Consider the following 21,578-nt stretch of genomic DNA (forward strand, 5'->3'; position numbering starts at 1 on the left):
ATGGGTGAAGTTACAAAATCAGATATCGAAGCTCTCACAGCAGCGTTTACCGCTGCCATCAACACCATGAACAATCGGATGGACCAACAGATTGGAGAAATTCGTGGGTTGTTGGGAGAGAGGAACAACCACAACAATAACGATCAGAATAGAGGCAGGGAAGGAGGCCAGCGAGTTAGGGCTCCACGTAGAGAGGTTGTTGTTCATACTTCAGAATCTGAGTCTGAAGAAGAGGTTGTGCAATATGAACCACAAGGACAAGCTGACCAAGATTACAAAGTCAAGGCCGAAATTCCTTTCTTTTCGGGTAACTTGGGTGTAGAAGATTATCTAGATTGGCAGCTTCAGGTGGACAGGTTCTTTGAGATTATGGAAGTTCCTGAACACAAGCAGGTTAAGCATGTTGCATGGAGATTGAAGAGTACTGCTGCAGTTTGGTGGGATAAATTGCAGAACACTCGAAAGAAGCAGAGGAAGCAGGGTGTTAAGACATGGCGAAGAATGAAGCAGCTGATGATGGAGAGGTTCTTGCCGGACGATTATGAGCAGATTCTGTACAGGTTGTATATTGAATGTGTCCAGGGAACTAGGACAGTGGCTGATTACATCGCTGAGTTCTTACGCTACTCAGAGCATAATGAACTAGGAGAAACTGAAGGCCAGAAGGTGGCTCGCTATGTCAGTGGGCTGAAGCCTTCCATTCAGGACAAAATTGGGTTACAAACTGTTCATACTATGGCAGAAGCTTCAAACCTAGCATTGAAGGCAAAGTTGTTAGAGAAGCCTTCACGAGCTTCTTCTTTCCAGAGATATAACTACCAAAGGAGCACAGATTTAGCAAACGCCTCGACTGAGAAGGGTAAAACCACACTGCAGAAAACAGAAGGTGCTTTTAGGGCTTCCTATCCTCCTTTTAAAGGGGCTGGCAGTTCTAGTGGTGCTCAAAACAGGGCCCCGAACCAGAGGCTTAATAATCCTTATGCTAGGCCTACAACAGACATTTGTTATCGATGCAACAAGCCTGGCCATAGATCTAATGTATGCCCTGAGAGGAGAACTGCCCTTATAGATGATTATGATGAGGATGAAGAAGAAGTTGGAAGAGATGGCGATTATGATGGGGCTGAGTTTGTGGAGGAGGAGTCCCCTGAAAAGGTTAATATTGTGTTGCAGCGGGTACTATTATGTCCTAAAGAGGAGGGGCAGCGACGCAATATTTTCAGGTCCCTTTGTTCCATTAATAACAAAGTGTGCAATTTAATTATGGATAATGGCAGCTGCGAAAATTTTGTAGCCAAGAAACTGGTGGAGTATTTGCAGTTACCTACGCAGCCTCATGATGCACCTTATTCCCTCGGGTGGGTCAAGAAAGGTCCACAAGTTCGAGTTGTTGAATCCTGCAAAGTACCGGTGTCCATTGGTAAGCATTATAAAGATGAAGTTATGTGCGACATTATTGATATGGATGCTTGTCATATTTTGTTTGGACGACCTTGGCAATTTGATGTGGATGTGACGTATAAAGGCAGAGATAATGTGATGTTGTTTATGTGGAATAACCATAAAATTGCTATGGCTCCTGTGTGTCAATTTGAGAAATCTGGTGGAAAGAAAGGGGAGAGTTTTCTGACCTTGTCTAGCAGTGAATTTGAGATGGAGGAGGCCTTTAAAGAATCTGAGGTTTTCTGTCCAGTGGTGATTAAGGGGTTGTTGGCTGCAGAAAAGGAAGAGGTGGTGATTCCTAAGGAAGTGCAGAATATGTTAGGAGAGTTTGAAGAGTTGATCTCGGATGAGTTGCCCAATGAGTTACCACCTATGAGAGACATTCAGCATCAGATTGATTTGGTGCCTAGAGCTAGCTTGCCCAATCTACCACATTACCGAATGAGTCCCAAGGAGAATGAGATTATGAGAGAACAGATTGAAGACTTGTTAAAAAAAGGGTTCATTCGAGAGAGTATGAGTCCTTGTGCAGTTCCAGTCCTCCTTGTTCCTAAGAAGGGCAATCAATGGCGGATGTGTGTTGATAGCAGGGCCATTAATAAGATAACTGTGAAGTACAGGTTTCCTATTCCTCGTTTGGAAGACATGCTTGATGAGCTAGAAGGTTCCAAAGTGTTTACCAAGATAGACCTTCGTAGTGGATATCTCCAGATTCGAATCAAGCCAGGAGATAAATGGAAGACAGCTTTTAAGAGCAAGGATGGCTTGTACGAGTGGATGGTTATGCCATTCGGGTTGTCTAATGCACCCAACACCTTTATGAGGCTTATGAACTAGGTTCTTCGACCTTTTATTGGTTCCTTTGTAGTGGTGTATTTAGATGATATACTAATATATAGCAGGACCAAAGAAGAACATCTGGTACACTTGAAGCAGGTTTTGGGAGCTTTACAGGAGAATAAACTGTACATCAACCTGAAAAAGTGTACATTCTGCACCAGCAAGTTATTATTTCTGGGATTTGTGGTTGGAGAAGAAGGCATTCAGGTTGATGAAGAGAAGGTACGAGCTATAAGAGAATGGCCAGCTCCAAAAACAGCTTCTGAGGTGCGGAGCTTTCATGGTTTAGCTACCTTCTACAGGAGGTTTGTGAAGAATTTCAGTATCATTACTGCCCCTATTACTGAATGTTTGAAGAAAGGAAAATTTCAGTGGGGAGAGGAACAAGAGAAGAGTTTTGCCTTGATCAAGGAGAAACTTTGTACTGCACCAGTTCTCGCTCTTCCTAATTTTGATAAGGTTTTTGAGGTTGAATGTGATGCTAGTGGCGTGGGAGTAGGTGTTGTATTGTCACAAGAGATGAAACCAGTAGCATTCTTTAGTGAAAAGCTGAGTGAAGCTCGTCAGAAGTGGAGTACTTATGATCAAGAATTTTATGCAGTGTTCCGAGCATTGAGGCAATGGGAGCACTACCTGATTCAGAGAGAATTCGTACTGTTCATGGATCATCAAGCCTTGAAGTACGTTAACAGTCAGAAAACTGTGAATAAGATGCATGCAAGGTGGGTGAGTTTTCTGCAGAAATTCTCTTTTGTGATTCAACATAAATCTGGTACTCTTAATAGGGTGGCAGATGCTTTGAGTAGGAGGACTTCCTTGCTGGTCACTTTAGCCCAGGAGATTGTGGGGTTTGAGCTCTTGAAAGAGTTGTATGAGGAAGATACTGATTTTAAGGAGATCTGGACCAAGTGCAGTAGTAATAATGCAGTTGCAGATTTTTATGTGAATGAAAGATATTTATTCAAAGGCAATCGGCTATGTATCCCTAGTTCTTCGTTGAGAGAGAAACTGATTAGAGATCTGCATGGAGAGGGTTTGAGTGGACACTTGGGCCGAGACAAAACTATTGCTAGCCTTGAGGAGAGGTATTTCTGGCCACAGTTGAAAAAGGATGCAGGAACTATCGTGAGGAAGTGCTACACCTGCCAGGTTTCTAAGGGTCAGTCCCAAAACACAGGACTTTATCTTCCTTTACCTGTTCCTGATGATATTTGGCAGGATCTTGCTATGGATTTTGTGCTGGGATTACCCCGTACCCAAAGAGGTGTGGATTCTGTGTTTGTGGTAGTTGACAGGTTCTCTAAGATGGCGCACTTTATAGCTTGTAAGAAGACTGCTGATGCGTCCAATATAGCCAAACTGTTTTTCAGGGAGGTGGTTCGTTTGCATGGAGTGCCCAAGTCCATCACCTCTGATAGAGACACGAAATTCCTTAGTAACTTTTGGATTACGTTGTGGAGAATGTTTGGAACAACCTTGAACCGTAGCAGCACAGCTCATCCTCAAACTGATGGACAGACAGAGGTTACTAATAGAACTTTGGGTAACATGGTTCGGAGTGTTTGTGGAGATAGGCCCAAACAGTGGGATTATGTTTTGCCGCAGGTGGAGTTTGCTTATAACAGTGCTGTACATAGTGCAACAGGGAAGTCCCCATTCTCATTAGTTTATACTGCTGTTCCTCGACATGTGGTGGATTTGGTAAAGCTTCCTAAAGTTCCTGGTGTTAGTGTTGCTGCTGAAAGCATGGCCAAGGATGTGCAGTTTGTTCGAGAATCAGTTAAGGCCAAGCTGGAACAAACTAATGCAAAGTATAAAGCTGCAGCTGACAAGCATCGGCGAGTTAAAGTGTTCCAGGAAGGTGATGATGTGATGGTGTTCCTGAGGAAGGAGAGATTTCCTGTTAGTACCTATAACAAGCTGAAGCCCAGAAAATATGGTCCTTTTAAAGTGGTGAAGAAGATCAATGATAATGCTTATGTTGTTGCACTTCCAGATTCGATGGGCATTTCTAACACTTTCAATGTTGCTGATCTGCATGAGTTTCGTGAAGATGAGGCTCTTTATCCTGAAGAGAACTCGGGGTCGAGTTCTTCGGAGGTGGAGGAGACTGATGCAGAACAGGTGGCAGCCCAATTTGAAGAACAATTGGATCGTGCTAAAGGAGGAAAACAAAAAGTGACTAGTAGACGCGAAACAGCTCCGCGGAGTCCGTTTGGGACGCACCTTACCTTTCCGGAAAGGGAATCGCGCCAGAAATCAAACTCGTTGCATCTCCACGACCTGTGGCCTTTTAGGGCCTCAAAACTGCATTTTTCTATTTTCCGGTGTTTTGGTTTTCCTAGTTATTTTTGGGTTGTTTTCGTTTTTACCCATGGGCTTTAGGGTTTCATTGTTAGTCGCCCTAGGGTTTATTTTCTTATAAATAAGCCGCCTTAAGGCTGCAGAACGCATCTTTTATCATATTATCAATCAAAATTGAGAGTTTTCTCTTTTATCTCTGGTGGACTCCAGAATCTTTGTTTTAGGTTTATTGCTTGTAAACCTAGGGTTACTTCCGCCCGCGTCAAGAAGTACCCATGTTACTCTCATTCCCAAGGTGAAAGCCCCTGAGACTGTAAGTCAACTTCGACCAATTAGTTTATGCAATGTTTTGTACAAAATTGGTTCGAAAATTTTGGCAATTAGATTGAAGCCGCTTTTGGGGATCTCATCTCCCAATCTCAAAGCGTATTCATTCCAGGCAGATTGATTTCTGATAATTCCCTTGTGGCTTTTGTGATTTCTCATGATTATCTGAAGCGTCTGAGAAGTGGAGGAGTAGGGTTTTGTGCTTTGAAACTAGAGATGAGAAAAGTGTACGACCGTGTGGAGTGGGGTTTCTTGGAGGCAGTAATGGAGCAATTTGGGTTCTGTAGGGAATGGATAGGTTGGATTATGGGATGTGTGGAGACAGTTACGGGTTACCTATTCTTTCATGGTTAATGAAGAGGCTAGAGGGTTACTTACACCTTCCCGTGGATTACGGCAAGGGGACTTCATCTCCCCTTATTTATTCCTATTGAGTGCAGAGGCTCTATCCAGGTTAATATCAGTGGTGGAGAGACAAGATGTGTTGCATGGAGTCACAATCTGCAGTGGAGCCCCATGCATCAGCCACCTTTTCTTCGCTGATGACTCGTTCATCTTTTTCAGAGCTGATGAGTCAGAATGTAGGGCAATTAAACACATCTTGCACACTTATACTAAGGCATCAGGGCAAGAAGTTAATTTCCAAAAAAGCTGCATATGTTTCAGCAAAAATGTGCCACTCCATGAGCAGTTTGGGCTTGCGGGACTATTGGGAGTGACTCGAGTGCAGAAGCATGACAAATACTTGGGCCTCCCTACGGAATTAAGCTATTCGAAAGATGAAGCTTTCCCGTTCTTGAATGAGAAGATTGAGAAGAGAACACAGGGTCGGAGGGACAAGACATTGAGTGTGTCAGGGAAGGAAGTGCTCATCAAATCAGTTTTACAATCCATACCTAACTACGTGATGAGTTGCTTTGAACTCCCACAACATTTATGTACTGCCATGCATCAGAATATAGCGAAGTCTTGGTGGAGGGATAAAGATGAGGCCAAAAAGATCCATTGGCTGGCATAGGATCGTCTCTGTAGCCCTAAGCATGAAGGGGGGTTGGGGTTTAGGAACATGATCTTCTTTAACTGAGCCCTTCTTGCAAAACAGGGTTGACGTCTCCTTCAGCTACCTAATTCACTAGCTAGTGGCTCATCTTCTGAAGGCCAGGTATTTCCCTAATACTTCTTTCATGAATGCTACTCTTGGTCATGACCCCTCATATGCATGGAGAAGTATTCTAGTGGGTAGAGGTGTGTTAAAGCTAGGCCTGAGATTTCAAATTGGAGATGGCAGCTCTGTCACGGTGTGGCAGGATCCTTGGTTGCCACTCCCTCACCATTTTCGACCTTATTCACTCCCGATGGTGGGTACGGAGGACTTTAAGGTTATTGATTTCATTGACCTGGAAGACAGGGAATGGATTTTACCTCTATTAGAAGAACTTTTCATGGAGGAGGAAGTGAGCATTATTGCAAGTATCCCATTGAGTTGAAGAGATTCATCAGACAAGCTAATGTGGCACTTTGATAGACGGGGTCTCTATAGTGTCAAAAGCGGATATCACGTTGCCAGGACTTTTGAGAGGCGAATGGAGCAGACCTCAACGTCTAGAAGTGATGGTTGGTCTCCTGAGGTGTTCTGGAGGAAGATTTGGAGGGCAGGCATTCCCCCAAAAATTAGAGCGTTTGCTTGGAGGCTGTGTCGAGGTACCTTACCAACGAAGGCAGCATTGGCCAAGAAAATTTGTCTACCCAGTTTAAAGTGTGTGTTCTATGATAGAGAGACTGAAACGTCTCTACATCTATTCAGGGATTGTCCCATCATTGTGTCTCTCTGGGATGATAATCCGGTTCAATTGAAGAATAAGGAGGTCCCTGGGCATGACATTATGAAGTGGTTGATAGCTGTGATGGATGGTCCGGACTCACAAAGGATTGATCTGTTTTTTTGTCTCACTTTGGGCCATTTGGTGCGAAAGGAATCATATAGTGTGGAACGGGGGTGAGTGCCATACCCACAATATGGCTGCATGGGCTCTCAAAATCCTCTCTGACTACTAGAGTGTGCATGCTAAGCTTGGAGGCGAGGTGAAATGTATGAGGACTAAATGGTGTTGCCCACCGAGTGGGAGGTTCAAAGTAAATGTGGATAGTGCTTTTCACAAGGCTAGTGGTAGTGGAGGTGTGGGAGTAGTGGAGAGGGACGCTGATGGGCAGTGTGTTGTTGCCTTAGCCAAGTACATCCCGCATGTGCAGTCAGCGATGCAAGTTGAGGCTGAAGCTCTCCGTGCAGGCTTTCTAGTCGCCATACATCAAAAGTGGAGTGAGTCGAAATGGAAGGTGACTGTGAAACGATGCTGACTGCTCTCACAAGAGAAGGTGAAGACTTGTTTGAGGTTGGTGCTATCCTAGATGATTGTAAACGTTATTTGCAAGAGTTTAACTTTATTCTTCTTAGACTTGTCTTTAGGGAAGCAAATGGTGTTGCTTACCGGTTAGCACACCTTGCTAGTACATCCAAGCTGGATGAGTTTTGGGTGGATGACACTCCTGATATTATTCAGGATGTTCTTATTGAAGATATATGGATGCAATCTAGCCCGAGGTATAGGCTCTATGTCCCCCTCGTGGCAATATCCTTCTATGAATAATGAAATCCTAGGGAGGACAACCACCACTCCGACCTAGCGGGTTAGTTGTCCGTATTCACAAAAAAAAAAAAAAAAAAAAAATTAAAAAATTCTTGCCAGCTAGCTTGCAGTATAATCTACCTTCTCAATAAGTTGACTGTGAGTAAGTTTACAGATGGTGGTAGACAAAAAAGAATTGTATATATTCATAAGTTTAGCCTTAATAATTGATGTTTTGAGATTTCATTTCTTGCCTAATCGTAACAGTTATTGCAGATCATGCCAAGTTGAGCAAATCCTTTTTTCTGTTGCTCATGATATATAGCTGAGTTACCCAAATTCAGGCATAATTAATTAATTTTGCTTAAAAGTTACAATCTATTCCTGCAAACTTCCTGGTATAGACAAGCTACTATTATTGTCACATAAGCTCAATGCCAGGTTCTATTGCACGCTAATCTGTCTTGAGGGAATGGAGTTTTGTATGCATATATGTCACATGAACTCTTTTGATTTTGCTATTAAAAATTTAAAACCATAGACATATTGGTTCTTGTGCTAAGAATCACAAAAGTGTTCAGCCCTATGAAACGAGAATGATAGGTTTGCTAAAAGGAAGTCAGTGCATCATGTGTAGATGAGATTTTGGAGGAAATTAATAGTAGAAATATAAGAGCAATGCCTAGCGTCAGTGGCGGCCGCAGCTAAGGCCCAGTGAGTGCAGTTGCACCCACTGATTTTCTTGGTTTTGTTTGATTTGCTTTATAGTATTTACCATAATGAAATTGTTTCAGCAATATTACCTCCGTTGAAGAGCAATAAAAGTCCCTACTCTAGAGTAATACAAGACTTTTACATGTAGTATTAGTAAAAACTGTGTTTGTTGGCCTACAAACATAAAACAAATAAATAAAAAACTTGTTGTAAATATTATTATCTATGTGGATGTCCATGTAAATACTCATTAGTTATGTACTTTGATGTAAACTCTACCTCTATATAAAGGAGGCTAATGAGACTGAATGATAACACTTCTACTTCCTCCAAATTATTCTCCCTCCATCTTCTCTCTACTTTATAACACATTATCAGCACGACTGCTGTATTTTTTTTCTTTGTTTAGCTCTATGATGATCATAAGTCATTCGGTGCAACTTTATTAGTTTTAACCGATATTCTTGATCTATGAGTTTATTTTTCCTTCAATTCACATGAATTTCATTGTTCTATTGCTGGGCAGAAAGAAAAGGAGGTTTTTTCCATATATAATTAAGAGAATATGTTGGTGTTTGTTTTCACATGCGTTCATATATGGGTATAATTGCTGAAAGTTTTCAGTTGATCATGCAAATAGAATCATACGTTTTCCTGCAAACGAGAGATATGCTGCTTGTATTTTTTTTTTGTCAATAATCATGCCTCTCTCCTTTATTTTTGGTTTTGCAAACAAAACCAAACGTATTATCCCATAAGGTGCAATAGAGGCATCAGTTTTCCTTGCCTATTTAATAGCATTTTCTGGGTTTTGTCGGTATTTATGAGTGTATATGATTTTTTTGTGTGTGTTTCCTTCATTGTCATTAGGCATCAATCCTTCATCATATATTTCATGATTACAATTATCAATATATGCCTCACGTTGTCATCTGCACATGTATTTACGAAGTGATTAATATGAGAAGCAATCTTGACGTGATGAGAGTGATGACCACTATCTATGTTGATTCAATTTATGGCAGGATCAATAACTCCCAAAGGCGGATCAATATTTTTTTTTTGATATCCAGGTTATACAATCTTACAATTATCTGTGTAAGTATGCTCAAAAGGTAAGGCCGTATGATATGATTTTATTGCTCAGACGGATTTCAATGACCATTGTAATTAAATTCAATGCGATCAAAATATTTTTCTTATATGATTACATGAGGGCCTGAAGTTCCTCAGAGATTAATTGCGACATGAAGTCTCTCAAATTTATACAATTACGAGGGCCAGAAGATCCTCAAAGCTATATAATCGAATATATGAACTCACATATTTTTGATCCCCAATAATTATAAGAGGGCCGGAAGTTCCTCTAAATGCTTGGGTATTGGGGTTCCCTCCTCCGCATGACAATGTGAATTTGAAGTTCAATTTTGAACACTTGACTAAAGCTAGAAGCTACGTTCCCCACAAGATAAAATTATGTTCTTGTGTGATTAGAGGAGAGAAAAAAAATTATCATTTTGTGAAGTGAAGCAGACCAGAAGTTCTGTGTAATTTCTTGGATCATGTGCCTCCAATATTACCAGAGATATATAACCTCTCCCTCTCAAGGATCTCATTGTATAGTAAGAAAGCCAATTGACATGGCTATACCATGAAATGCCACAAGAAGTGGATCATGGCAAGAGAGAAATTAGGAGTCAATGTAAAAATTGCCTTAACATCCACACGTGAGGAAATTAAAAATTGGGCTTGTGTCGCCTATAGTACACTATTTGGTGGATGTTTATCAAGCCATTTTCAAAATGGCACTAGTCAAATTAAATTGCATTGACTAATAAGAATGTTGAGATTATCACACATCCGTGATGTCTTTTGCTTATAATAAGCAAAGTTGAAAGCACTATTGTGTTATTCCTCACATTTATTGTAACATCTTGAGTTCCCATTGAAACTAAATGTTTCTTAATCCGATTAACTAGTCACTTAAAATTTTGAGTATATCATTCTGGCCAGCAGTTCAAAATGAATTTGGTCCATTCCAATTGTCAATATTTCACAATTGATGTTTACTCAAGCTAAGGTAACACTCATATCAAGATTTGTAGATCTTGATCTATGGCTCCAAATGAGCTACCATCATGTTACCAAATTTGAAATATTGACGCACTAAGTACCTTCAATATGGTTGGAGAAGATTTATTTGCTATCTGATATATACTGTGTCAAATTTTTACAGTAAATTGAGGCATATATATAATGTCATGAACCAGAAGTTCATTGAACCAAATACACTATTTGGCATGATCGATTACGTAATCTTTTGTCTACCATGTTGCATGGAATCACTTACAAGTTTGATGACTGCTAATCTTACTCACAAGCAAATCGCATATTTGCGATTTGCGAGTTGTCACTTTAATGAGACAATCCTCTTGCCATGAGGGGGAGAAAGATTGTTCCTGAAGAACAACATGAATTGGTGTGAGATATTTATCCACCATCTCAATTTGATCTTGAGAAATATCTAAGCTAGTGATTTGATAAAAGATAGTGACAAAATGCATTGACCATCTGCTTGGGTTAAAGTCCCTGAGACCAACCATATTAATACAAACAATGTAGACTCCATTTGATTTGTGGGATGCAAGTGTATCCAATTGACATGGTTCTCCTGAAGAGAATGTCATTAAACAATATCACAGCTCCTAATATGGCTACACATACAGAGGGTGTAGGTACGCCATTAGAAAATGATGTCATAGTGATACAATAATAAATCAATATGGTTGATGCTAATGAATAAAACATGTTTTGACCTAAATCTTAGTTTGGGTTCGCTACCAACCAATGAGCATATTCACTCCAAAGAAATTGATAGATTTTTGAACGCATCTTTTGAGCATGGTCAAAATATGACAGTCTTCTCGCCGTTAGGGGGAGGAAAGACTACTGTCATTTGAATAACGGCATGAATTTGTGTGGATTATTTCCACCAGGTCTAAAGTTTTAAGCTCCCAAAACATGGAAGATTATACAAGCCCTATAAATGCTCATACACGAGATTATACGTAAAAACATCCATATTCTACATAATTCATCTATGAGAGATGATTGTCTTGGAAGTGACAACGTATGCCCCAGAAGTGGCATGGGTACCGAATATCAATAAGCTTATTACAGCTAATGCATGCATATAAGAATGTGTGTGATCTATGATTAATGATCATCGATGATAATTTACATATGGTAGCTACCAAAAATCATTAAAGGTTGTATTGATGCTGTACCACATTTCATTATGAATGTCGACAAAGTATATTACTGGCCAAATGGGAAAGAGGCAATTCCAATGAAATTGAATATTTGAAACGTGATCAAATACTTAGACCTTTAACCCTACAAGTTACAAAAGGGTATTTACTAAAGTGAAGATAAATCACTACGACACAATGTCTATTTATAGAGACATGAGATTATGAACATCTTCCCTTATACGAATGACAATTTTCTATAAATACAGTGTTACATATAGCTGTTATATTGACGAGAGATTTATGACACATTGTCATCGTATATTATGAAGATCTTAAAGTCACATTGCTAAAATCAAAATCTCAAAAGTAAAGTGTCATTGTAAGCGTATTGCTTATCAAATCCTCAAGGGATTCAAATACATGAATAATTCAAATGCAAGTCCATGAAAGGTCGAAAGAGCCTGAAGCTCACTCATGGAATCAAAGAGTCTTAAGCTAGCTCATATGTACTCATTCTGTTATAGTTAATGTGACCTAAATTGCCTCAATGAGTAATATGACAAGACTACGAAATCGAATTCGAATTATGAATATAATGTTGCAACATATTCTAACTTTCGCAAAATTATGAATTATTTAGAGCTCTTGAAGAGCTTAGATGAGACGTATCGATACATAAAGATATTGATGTGTATGGCTAGGTATGCCATGATGATTTTTCAATGTTTTAAACTATACAAAGTTAAATGTGTCAATTTCTTTATATTGTTTAGCTATTACTTTGTGTATGATTTTAAGCATATGAGATTGTTTTCTAACCTTATCATATGAGGTAAGGCTTATTGAAAATCATCTAGTTTTGTTGGTATTGCTTAAACTTTGTAGGTATGAAAATTTGTGATGAGCCCCTATATGCAAAGCACACATGGTCTCACTTCAGTGATAGACATATCAAACTACTATACATGGTACATGTAGCTTACCGCATACATGAATGAGGCTTGCAACAATCAGATGGAGCATCCAGAAGCATGCTACCTAGGACATATACGCGTTGTGCTCTTTTTGTCCTTCGACCAGGGTTATTTTTGTCCCACTGGGTTTTTGTTACCTGGCAAGGTTTTTAAAGAGGCAACAATAAGCGCGTCCAATACCATCATTCATTGGTGGACATCCAAGGGGGAGTGTTGTAAATATTATTATCTATGTGGATGTCCATGTAAATACTCATTAGTTATGTACTTTGATGTAAACCCTACCTCTATATAAAGGAGGCTAATGAGATTGAATGATAACACTTCTACTTCCTCCCAATTATTCTCCCTCCATCTTCTCTCTACTTTATAACAAAACTGTCTTTATAGTCTATTTTACATGTATTGTTAATTATTTTGCAGATTGTTGATTGTTGATTCTCTTCTTCTTATTTTTTCATATTTTTTTTCCTTGTATATAATTAGAGTTATATTGATTGATAGTTGTTATGTTTTGCTCAAAAATGCATTTTTGTTTTCAAAATATTTATGGATTGGATTTTTTTTTTTACTGTGAAGTTGTAGAAGTATTAAAAGTAAATATTAACCCAACTCTTTCGTTAAGGTTCATTCTATTTCTTTCAAAGAGATTTTGCCCCCACATAAATATAATCCTGCGTCCGCCACTGCTTAGGGTGGTCCATTATAATAATATATTAATCAATGAGTGGATTTCAATAAGATGCTAAAGCCTCTTGAATGAATAAGGGAGAAATAGTATCCCAAGTTCCCAACGCAGCTGCTGCCTTGGATGCAAGGCAACCATAGCTAAAGAATGTGCAACAACATTCCCATCTCTAGAAATATGCCTAAGCATAGCTCCTAGTATAGATGATTGCCCTTCACAAATAACTTCATAGAGTCGTCCATAAGTAGAAGTGATTGAACTTGATTTTTGGTTTACAAAACCAGCCAGTTCAAAGCATCTGTCTCAAAGGAACTAGGTGCTAGATTTTTTGATTGAACCATACACACAGCTATCCTCCCTGCAACTGTCTCTATCTGTTCCGGGGAGTAAACATTTTCAATATGCTGAAACATGCCTTCTGAGTCTCTAATCTAGTGTTATAATGTTATATTGATCATAGTTACTCGTACTTTTAGAAAAATAAAAATTTATCCAGAAAATTACAAATAAGCTTAAAATGATTTAAACCTTTATGCATAGAGACATAATTACAGTAGAACCTTGATAATTTAATACTAGATAAATTAACAATTCGCTAAATTTTTAGGATATATATTAAAAAAATTCATATAGACCCCATGTAATATATATATATATATATATATATATATATATATATATATATATATATGTTAAAGGAAAAACACATTATGTGCCTTCGTCAAAGAAACTGACGAAAGAGGGAATCAAGGAATTGCAATCACATCACAATCAGCATTTAATATCATTATTGTAATTGATGTTAATCGATGTTTCCATTGTAATTCTATCCCTATATAAAGGGACTATAAAATGAAATGAGGAGACCAATTCCAATTCACTTAGTAAAAAATTAAATAAAATAGAGAATTAGTTCTATTGGATAGTTGGGTCCGGATCATGAGACACATTATTTTACACAAATTTTTACACTTCCTTTTAGCCATTAGATTTAGCTAGGTTCAATGGTCTTGATTAATTTCTCGGATGATGTGGCAAATGACATGGAATTAATTTTTGTTCTCAACCAAAAAAAAAAAAAATTTAAACAGTCGTTTTCTTAACATAAATCAAAATAAAGTTTCAAGAATACAATGAGAAGAACATGCTTATGTTCTTGAGAAAAAGAAAAAGAAAAGGAAGAACCGGCGCGAAGTGGGCAGTGAAGACAACAAACTCTGGTGACATGGGTTTGGATTGAGGTGGAACTTAAAAATTAGGGTTTTTGAGTGAAAAGAATCATTTGATGAAGGGGGTGATGCGTTAAATAAAGGATAGGGGCTTGAATTTGATGATCTAATAATTGCAATTGGGTGAAAATTAGTTAGGGTTCATGTGGGATGATTGTCATGAACCCAGAATATTTGTTGTACGACGTGAAATTGGTTGCTTGCCTACTTGGTGATGATGACAATTATAAGAACTCTTAACCCAAAAACATTGCTTTACGGAGGGTGTGAATGAGGTGAATTGTGATGGAATAGACTATCAATTAGAGAGGAGAACGTGAGTTGCATTGAAATCAATGCCCATTATATAGCATTGCATATCCTCTAAGAATCTCAGATCATCTGAGTATGGTTTTGATTTTTCTTTTTTTTTGCCCGAAGAAGATGATGCTCTTTCTTAAGTTTTTGTTTTGAGTTTTATTTATAGAAAAGTTTAATTTAAATTTTCTTATTTTTTGGTTGATAATTTTTTTTAATTCCATGTCATTTCCACACTGTGAGGGAATTTAATCAAGACCATTGGATTTAGCTAGATCTAATGGCTCAAAAGAGATGTAAAAACTTGTGTATAATAAGGTGTCTCAAGATCCGGTCCCTGGATAGTTATGTTTGTAAGATATTTATTAAAAATTTATGTTTTTGGTTGAAGTAAATCAGCTTAGTAAAAAATATAATAAAATTTACAGAATGTGAATGTGCTGGCTATGGGGTTCGAACCCATGCGCACTTATGTGCAGAAGATCTTAAGTCTTCCCCCTTAACCTCTCGGGCAAACCAGCTAGATGTTTCAATGACAAAATATATTTAATGTATCTACTTATTAATGAGATTGATTATTTAAAAAATTTGTTTTTGTACATTGTGTTTTTAAAGTTATTTTATCTCATATACAAACCAAAACGGAAAAGTGAAATATCAATTTTTGCATACCATGCATGCCTTGTTTCAGTTGTTCGTCATTATCATCCATGCTAAACGGCAACGTAATTTATTTAAAAAAAAGAAAAGAAAGGGAAATGTAATAGACTTATGCAAAATCCTAAAAATAGCAGGCTATATAATTTAACAACTACTCAGTAATAGTTATCATAAGTTCTTATCAGAATTATAACAATGCAATACCCAAGATGACTTGAGATTAATCTCCTACATTTTTGATAATTCTGTTCGGTACCTATTATCTCAGAGAAAATAAGAGCAAGTTTCAGATGTCTTCATTGGTTATTGGGCTTGGGCGTTTGTAAAGGGAGACTGAAATGGTCAGGCCCAGTTGAAGTCCTGCAAAGCCCATTTTCACACGATACCCAAAACGGGTCGGGTCATCTTACAATCTCAGTGGCTTCTCGGCACCTCCACTGAAAGCCAACATCTTAATTTCAGCGCAACCGGAGTTGTTTCAGTTTTCGCAGCTCATGACGACGCCGTTTTGCGTCCCTCTTAGGCGGAAATGAGAGGGTTGAATGGCGGAGGAGTTAGCATTTGGCGGAAGTGGAGCATATTGGCTAGGAATTCACGGGCACGCCATTCTTGTACCAAATTGTTCGTCGGTGGTATTTCAATCTTACTCTCTTCAAATCAGTTTTTTTTTATTTTTTTTTTAATCAAAGTTAATTTCTGGGTCAACAAAATCTTATAATCAGCTGCATATTTGTTATCTATCAACAATGAAATTGCGAGGAGGAGCCCAAAATCACTTGAAATTAATCTAAAGTTGTTTTCTTTTGCTCATCATTGTGTGAAATTGCGAGTAGAGAAGTACTTTGATGTGAAAGTTGTCTGATGTACTGGTGTTTAATCACTTCAGGCTCCAGTAGGAGAAGTACCATCTTTGAATTGATAGAGCAAAATGAAATTGATGGTGTATTTCGTGTAAAACCCTTTTGAATTTTCAGCTTTCAATGGTTATGGAATGCTTGCTATTGAAGACTTGACATTTAGTGCTTGGGCCATGTATTGCTTGAGAAAATATAAGCTTTGAAAGATATGTAACCGGAGTTGTCTGTAAATATGCAGGGCTTTGCTATGATACAAATGAACCTGTTCTTAAGGATGCTTTTGGAAAGCATGGTGAAATAATTGAAGGTAATTCTAGGAGGCTGTCAATTACATTTTAGGTCTTTACTTACTTGTTGGTGGCCATCTATTTACTTGAGGGAACTCTGTTATCATATTTCACAGTTAAAGTTATATGCGATCATGTGAGTGGGAAATCAAAAGGATATGGGTTTGTGAAGTTTACATCTGAAACTGAAGCCAGCACTGCTCTAAAAGAAATGGATGGTCAGGTAACTTTATCCATCGTGGTTATATCTTTGTAGTTTATGTGTTGCAGTTCTTTGGGATGAGAATTAATATCAGCTGTTAATGTTTGCGACTCTTCTCAGTTACTGGATGGCAGACAGATCCGCTTGGAATTTGCACACAAGGGGTAATGACATTGTTCCCAGTATAGTTTAGTTTGTACATGAAAGCTTTGCTGCTTTTTTTGTTTTTCTCTTTGAGATAATAGAGAAGACTGATATTAGTATTGAACTCTAGGTGCTTGGTCACTCTTCTCTATGGTTTGGTCAATATTTCCATGGAGTTCAGTGGTGAAGTCTTATACCTTCTAATTTTGTTGGATTGAATTCTTTTATTAGTGGCTGTGTATTCTTTGGCAACTAGTTGTTGTTTCTCATCTGCATGCTAGTTATGCATGCCTTTATACAAATTATCCAAATTTTCATGTACAAAACATTGCCTGTTATATACTTAACGAAACCGGGGACATATGGTATTCTTGGAAGGTTAATTGTTTTTAGTATGAATACTTGTTTTAGGCTTTAGTCCCGACGGTCATGTACATGTGTCTTATTAATTGCTCTATTTGGTAAGATACTTATTGTAAGGGAGTATTAATTGTGGCTGCACATCATAACTTTCAATCATCTGCTCCTATGAATATTTGTATTGAATAAGTAGGTATTGCGATTGCCCAACTGTCTCAAATCAAATCTCCATGCTCCTTTTTTTCTGGGTTAACTTGCTATTCGATATTGTCATTTAAACACCTTCTCTATGAACCTATTTCTGCAAGTTCCTGTGCCCAACTTTATGCACTTAATTATGGTAGCTTATGGTTGAGCCCTGCACAAATTAAGTTGCTTATGGATGCTTAAGTATTCCAGACTAATATATGTTTTTAAGGATTTTCATCTTCCTTTCATAAAAAAAAAAAAAGGATCAGCATCCTGAATTTACTGCTGTGTCACATGTTAGATCGTTGATATCAAGAGTTGTTGCTTCGTTGAGCAGGTAAAGGTGGATTGGTATGCTGGCGTTTCCCTTATCATGGAACCAGCAAGTTCAAATCTGATTAGTTTTCTTGTTCTTGCAGTAGTTTGGTAATAATCTTATATATGAAAAGTAGTTTGTTTGTTTGTTTGTTTGTTTTTTTTTTTTTTTGGGAGAATGACGAAGAAGTTTTGTTCTTGTAATATGTTGAAAGAAATTTGGACGAATTGCAGAAATAGAGCCTCCTAGTGCATGCATAAAGGAAGATATATCCCCTCAAATATTATCCTAATTAGGAATTGGTATAGCTTCAATTGATTATCTTCCTTCTTCTATTTTTTTATTATTATTGTTATGATGTATTTAAGGATATTGAAATTCACATTTTCCATTATATAATCCACTATTTATATTTTCTTTTTTAATAACTTAAATTTGGTTTTTTTTTTTTGGTAAAAATTTCAACAAAAAAAAAGAAAGCAATGTGGATTGCAAATCAGGGAGTATGGATTTATTTATTTATTTATTTTTAAATAGAGGAAGATTGTTTTCTTGTTCCACATCCAACTTGGATTATGTACTTTTAGCAAATCCCAAAGTAAAAAGGAAAAAAAAAAAAAATCCTTTGTTTATACTAGCTACTCATTCAATTATAGACTAATGAGCATTAAAAAATCTGATTTCATAATATTGTTGAATGATATTTGTCCCAATAACATATATTGCTCAATAAGATGTCTCCATGTAACAAATTTAACCAAGAAAAGACCAACACAACTAAAAAAGATCATCAAAGGCTCGTCGAATGTGACTTTTGTTTTTAAAAAGAGAAAAAGAAGAGGTAGTGACCAATGACTATCCCAATGTGCTACCAAAGAACGCAAGAAAAATAAAACCAAAACCTAGAAAATAAATTCCGCCACTTTCACATGATGGTGCAACTATTGGCATTCTCATCATTGAAAGCGTTCCATGATGATTCTTGATTTTTTTTGGTCTGGAATGATGATTCTTGATTACCATCCATGGAATATTGATCCCTCTGCTCCATCCGGCCATATTGGGCTCTTGTTTGGTCCATTTGACCATGCGGGGCTCCTGGGTGACCCATGGGATACTGACCCATTTGGCCCATCCGGCTCGACTCTCCAACATGAAATATGCTTCCACTTGTTCCTCCCATGTTATTTGCATCAGGACGTCGTTGTTGTTGTGGTGGTGGGTGATTAGTCTCTTTCTCAGGGTCCTTGCCCCCTTTTTCTGCTTCAGTAGTTTCCTTCTTTGGAGTTCGCAAAATCCCGACGTATTTTTTCTTTGTGGTTTTTTGAAGAAGCTTCTTAAGTCCGGCTTCATCTCCAGTCCCGATTACAGTCACTATCCCGTGCTGTTTATCCAAACTCGGTTTTTGGACACCTACACAGACGTCATTCAAATTTCAAACAAACTAATTAGTTGAAAAGAAAAAACAAGATCAATAATTCAATATGCATGTTAGATGGGCGGATAATCAAACTGAACAATATCAAGATCAATGCACAGATGGCGGAAACGTACCGTATTCCTTTTCAACACGTTTCTGAAATTTTGCGAAGTCCTTGTCACAGCCTTTACATTCAAAGTAGTTGAATTCGAGTAGGCACATCTGCACGTGTAAACAGCAAATTAATTATTTGCCAGTTAAAACAACTAAAACAGGGCTTAAGAGCTACAGGAAGAGAATTAAACGTACGGCATATAATTAGTTTAACAACATAACAATAAGGTACCTGAGGCTGAGTCTGGGGCCTAGGGTGCGGCTGAGGCTGAGGCTGTGGCTGTGGCTGTGGCTGAGGCTGAGGCTGGGGGGGCTGGGGCTGAGGCAGAGGCTGACTCATGAGCTGATGCTGGGGCTGAGGCTGAGGCCTCCTCTTGTTTCTTAATTTGAACATAGTCACAACTCACAACTGGGGTGATCGAATTCAGTCTAAAGATTGCAGTACAGAATTCGAGTCTGTGAGAGAGATAGCAAAGGGGTTTGGGGTATATAAAGAAGTTGATGCCGGTTCAAGATTTCCATGCATAGATTTTTTTGCCAGTTTTGAACCACCATATACTTGCTTATTCTTGTTGAACAAGGGTCTGCTTGATTAAGATTTTCAAGAATATTTTTTTGCCAGATTTTGAACATATATACTTGCTTCATCTTGATTTTCAAGTTAATTATAGATTGCCTGATTTACATGTATATATGCTCTGATTAATCAATATGGTATCTAACTCGAGATCTCGGGCCCAGTGACTCCTACATCCCTGTTGATCGAAACTAGAACTAGACTGAAAATACAAGGACAAAATATGATTTTCTGGAAAACGAGGATTGCAGTGCACTGATCAATCCTTACTAGGCAGCAGAAACCAAAATAACAAACTAAACACCAGATTTTGGTTATGCAGTGAAAACCTCAAGTATGAGATTAAAAACACTGCGGAGCTCTTACTCTTGAGAACCCAAAATAAAGATCATCATATTGAAAATGATATGTTCTTTTACAAACTTTGAATAGCACTAGCTCGGCTATAAGATTCACACAAAATCTAATACAAAGTTTGTCTTCCTTCTAGAACTCCTTCACTTGAACGATCTTCAAATCTTGTTCTTCTTTCTTCACCGTCTCTCTACTGATCTCAAGAGAGTTTTATGCATATGAAAGCATGATCAATAACACTTATACATGGACCAAGCGTATTGACACTTTGTGAAAACTCAAACTCAAGCAAACATGCAAGACTGTATCAATATTCTTGCCTCTCTAGATCCACACCTTCTGTCGTGTATGTTTCTCAAATATATGCAGTACCAACGGCAAAAACCTCTGATCTAAAGATTCTAACCTAATTCTCATTTAATTATGAAAGAAACTTTCCATATAAGAAATTCAACAAATCTTAAGGAAAATCAATTAGGAATAGATAAGTCCTAAAAACCCTAGGGCATCAATACTGCGATTTTAACCACCAGAAGAATCTTTAAAAACATAAATACATAAAACCAAAAACCTACTTTCCAAAATCGGACTCCACATGAAACTGACTGCAGACTCGGGGATTGCAACACCTGTTGCAATCCCATGCTTATGCAAATGCATTTACCTGTTTTCCTGAGATCAGTAAAGAGTCTTCAAGCTTTGTATGGGAATGCCAATTTGACATGTACAAGAATTGTACCTACATAGACAATTTTGAATAATTTTAATAACCTTGCTGAATCTTGACTTTCTTGTTAGCTTCCGAAACCGGGGAACTCAGTAGATGAGGAACAATTTCCGAAAGTTCGTTTTCACAGCTGAACGCAGACCATGAGACAAAAGTAGTATAAACTTCTTCTTCAGTCAACCCAGTTAAACAATATATCGTGTCTCTTGCTCCATTATATTTGTACGTGGTAAACATATATTTAGAGACGGATTCAGGATGTCAAGTTCGGGTAGGCTAAAACCTAAAACAATAAGCTAATTTTTTTTTATCATTTCTATCATGAAAAAGACTAGATAAAGCTAGAAATACTTTGATGTATAAATTAATAAAAAAGAATAGACCTAGAAAAGAAAAAGAAAATTAGTAAAAGAAGAAAGAAAGAAAAGCAAAAAAAGAAGAAAAAGAAACCTTTTCTATTGGCGTTTGAACCAGTGAACTGATATATATATATATATATATATATATATATATATATATATATATATATATATACACACACACACACATACATGTGTGTGTGAGAAACCAAAGCTTTAACCAACTGGTCTGTGAGAAATTTGTGTAAGTATGGTACATTCATGTACATAAACGTTTTTGGGACAAATTTGGGTTGGGTTGCAGCTCAAGTAGCCTTG

The 21,578-nt window shown here is 37.8% G+C and overlaps 2 protein-coding genes and 1 non-coding gene across 5 annotated transcripts; 2 read left to right on the top strand and 1 right to left on the bottom strand.

The window, feature by feature from the left end:
- On the top strand, positions 1-5,932 carry LOC133730431 (uncharacterized). The gene is made up of 4 exons (XM_062158023.1): positions 1-2,237; positions 2,346-4,407; positions 4,972-5,212; positions 5,355-5,932. The coding sequence occupies exons 1-4, from the start codon at positions 1-3 to the stop codon at positions 5,930-5,932; spliced, it is 5,118 nt and encodes a 1,705-aa protein (XP_062014007.1).
- Positions 5,933-15,132: 9,200 nt separating this feature from the next.
- On the bottom strand, positions 15,133-15,215 carry TRNAL-UAA (transfer RNA leucine (anticodon UAA)). Its single transcript has one exon. It is a non-coding gene; the product is annotated as a tRNA-Leu (tRNA).
- Positions 15,216-15,781: 566 nt separating this feature from the next.
- LOC133733370 (glycine-rich RNA-binding protein 4, mitochondrial-like) lies at positions 15,782-17,857 on the top strand. Of its 3 annotated transcripts, none has more exons than XM_062161009.1 (5): positions 15,782-15,986; positions 16,450-16,518; positions 16,615-16,721; positions 16,821-16,864; positions 16,975-17,857. In XM_062161009.1, exons 1-5 carry the CDS (start codon positions 15,884-15,886, stop codon positions 17,060-17,062), a joined length of 411 nt encoding a protein of 136 aa, XP_062016993.1. In that variant the 5' UTR covers positions 15,782-15,883; the 3' UTR covers positions 17,063-17,857. The 3 variants fall into 3 exon arrangements, with proteins under 3 accessions (XP_062016993.1, XP_062016995.1, XP_062016996.1); XM_062161011.1 differs by having other exon boundaries at positions 16,615-16,716; positions 17,731-17,857; XM_062161012.1 differs by having other exon boundaries at positions 15,783-15,986; positions 17,731-17,857.
- The last annotated feature ends 3,721 nt before the right edge of the window (positions 17,858-21,578 follow it).

Source organism: Rosa rugosa, chromosome 2 (genome assembly GCF_958449725.1).
Source record: "Rosa rugosa chromosome 2, drRosRugo1.1, whole genome shotgun sequence".
NCBI classification, from domain to species: Eukaryota; Viridiplantae; Streptophyta; class Magnoliopsida; order Rosales; family Rosaceae; genus Rosa; species Rosa rugosa.

Coding starts and splice junctions, on each gene's coding strand:
- LOC133730431 (XM_062158023.1), top strand. CDS start 1: ATGGGTGAAGTTACAAAATCAGATATCGAAGCTCTCACAGCAGCGTTT. Junction 2,238..2,345: donor TGGATGGTTATGCCATTCGG/GTTGTCTAATGC, acceptor AATATATAGCAG/GACCAAAGAAGAACATCTGG. Junction 5,213..5,354: donor GTTCTGTAGGGAATGGATAG/GTTGGATTATGG, acceptor TATTGAGTGCAG/AGGCTCTATCCAGGTTAATA.
- LOC133733370 (XM_062161009.1), top strand. CDS start 15,884: ATGAGAGGGTTGAATGGCGGAGGAGTTAGCATTTGGCGGAAGTGGAGC. Junction 15,987..16,449: donor TACCAAATTGTTCGTCGGTG/GTATTTCAATCT, acceptor GTAAATATGCAG/GGCTTTGCTATGATACAAAT. Junction 16,865..16,974: donor TTGGAATTTGCACACAAGGG/GTAATGACATTG, acceptor ATTGAACTCTAG/GTGCTTGGTCACTCTTCTCT.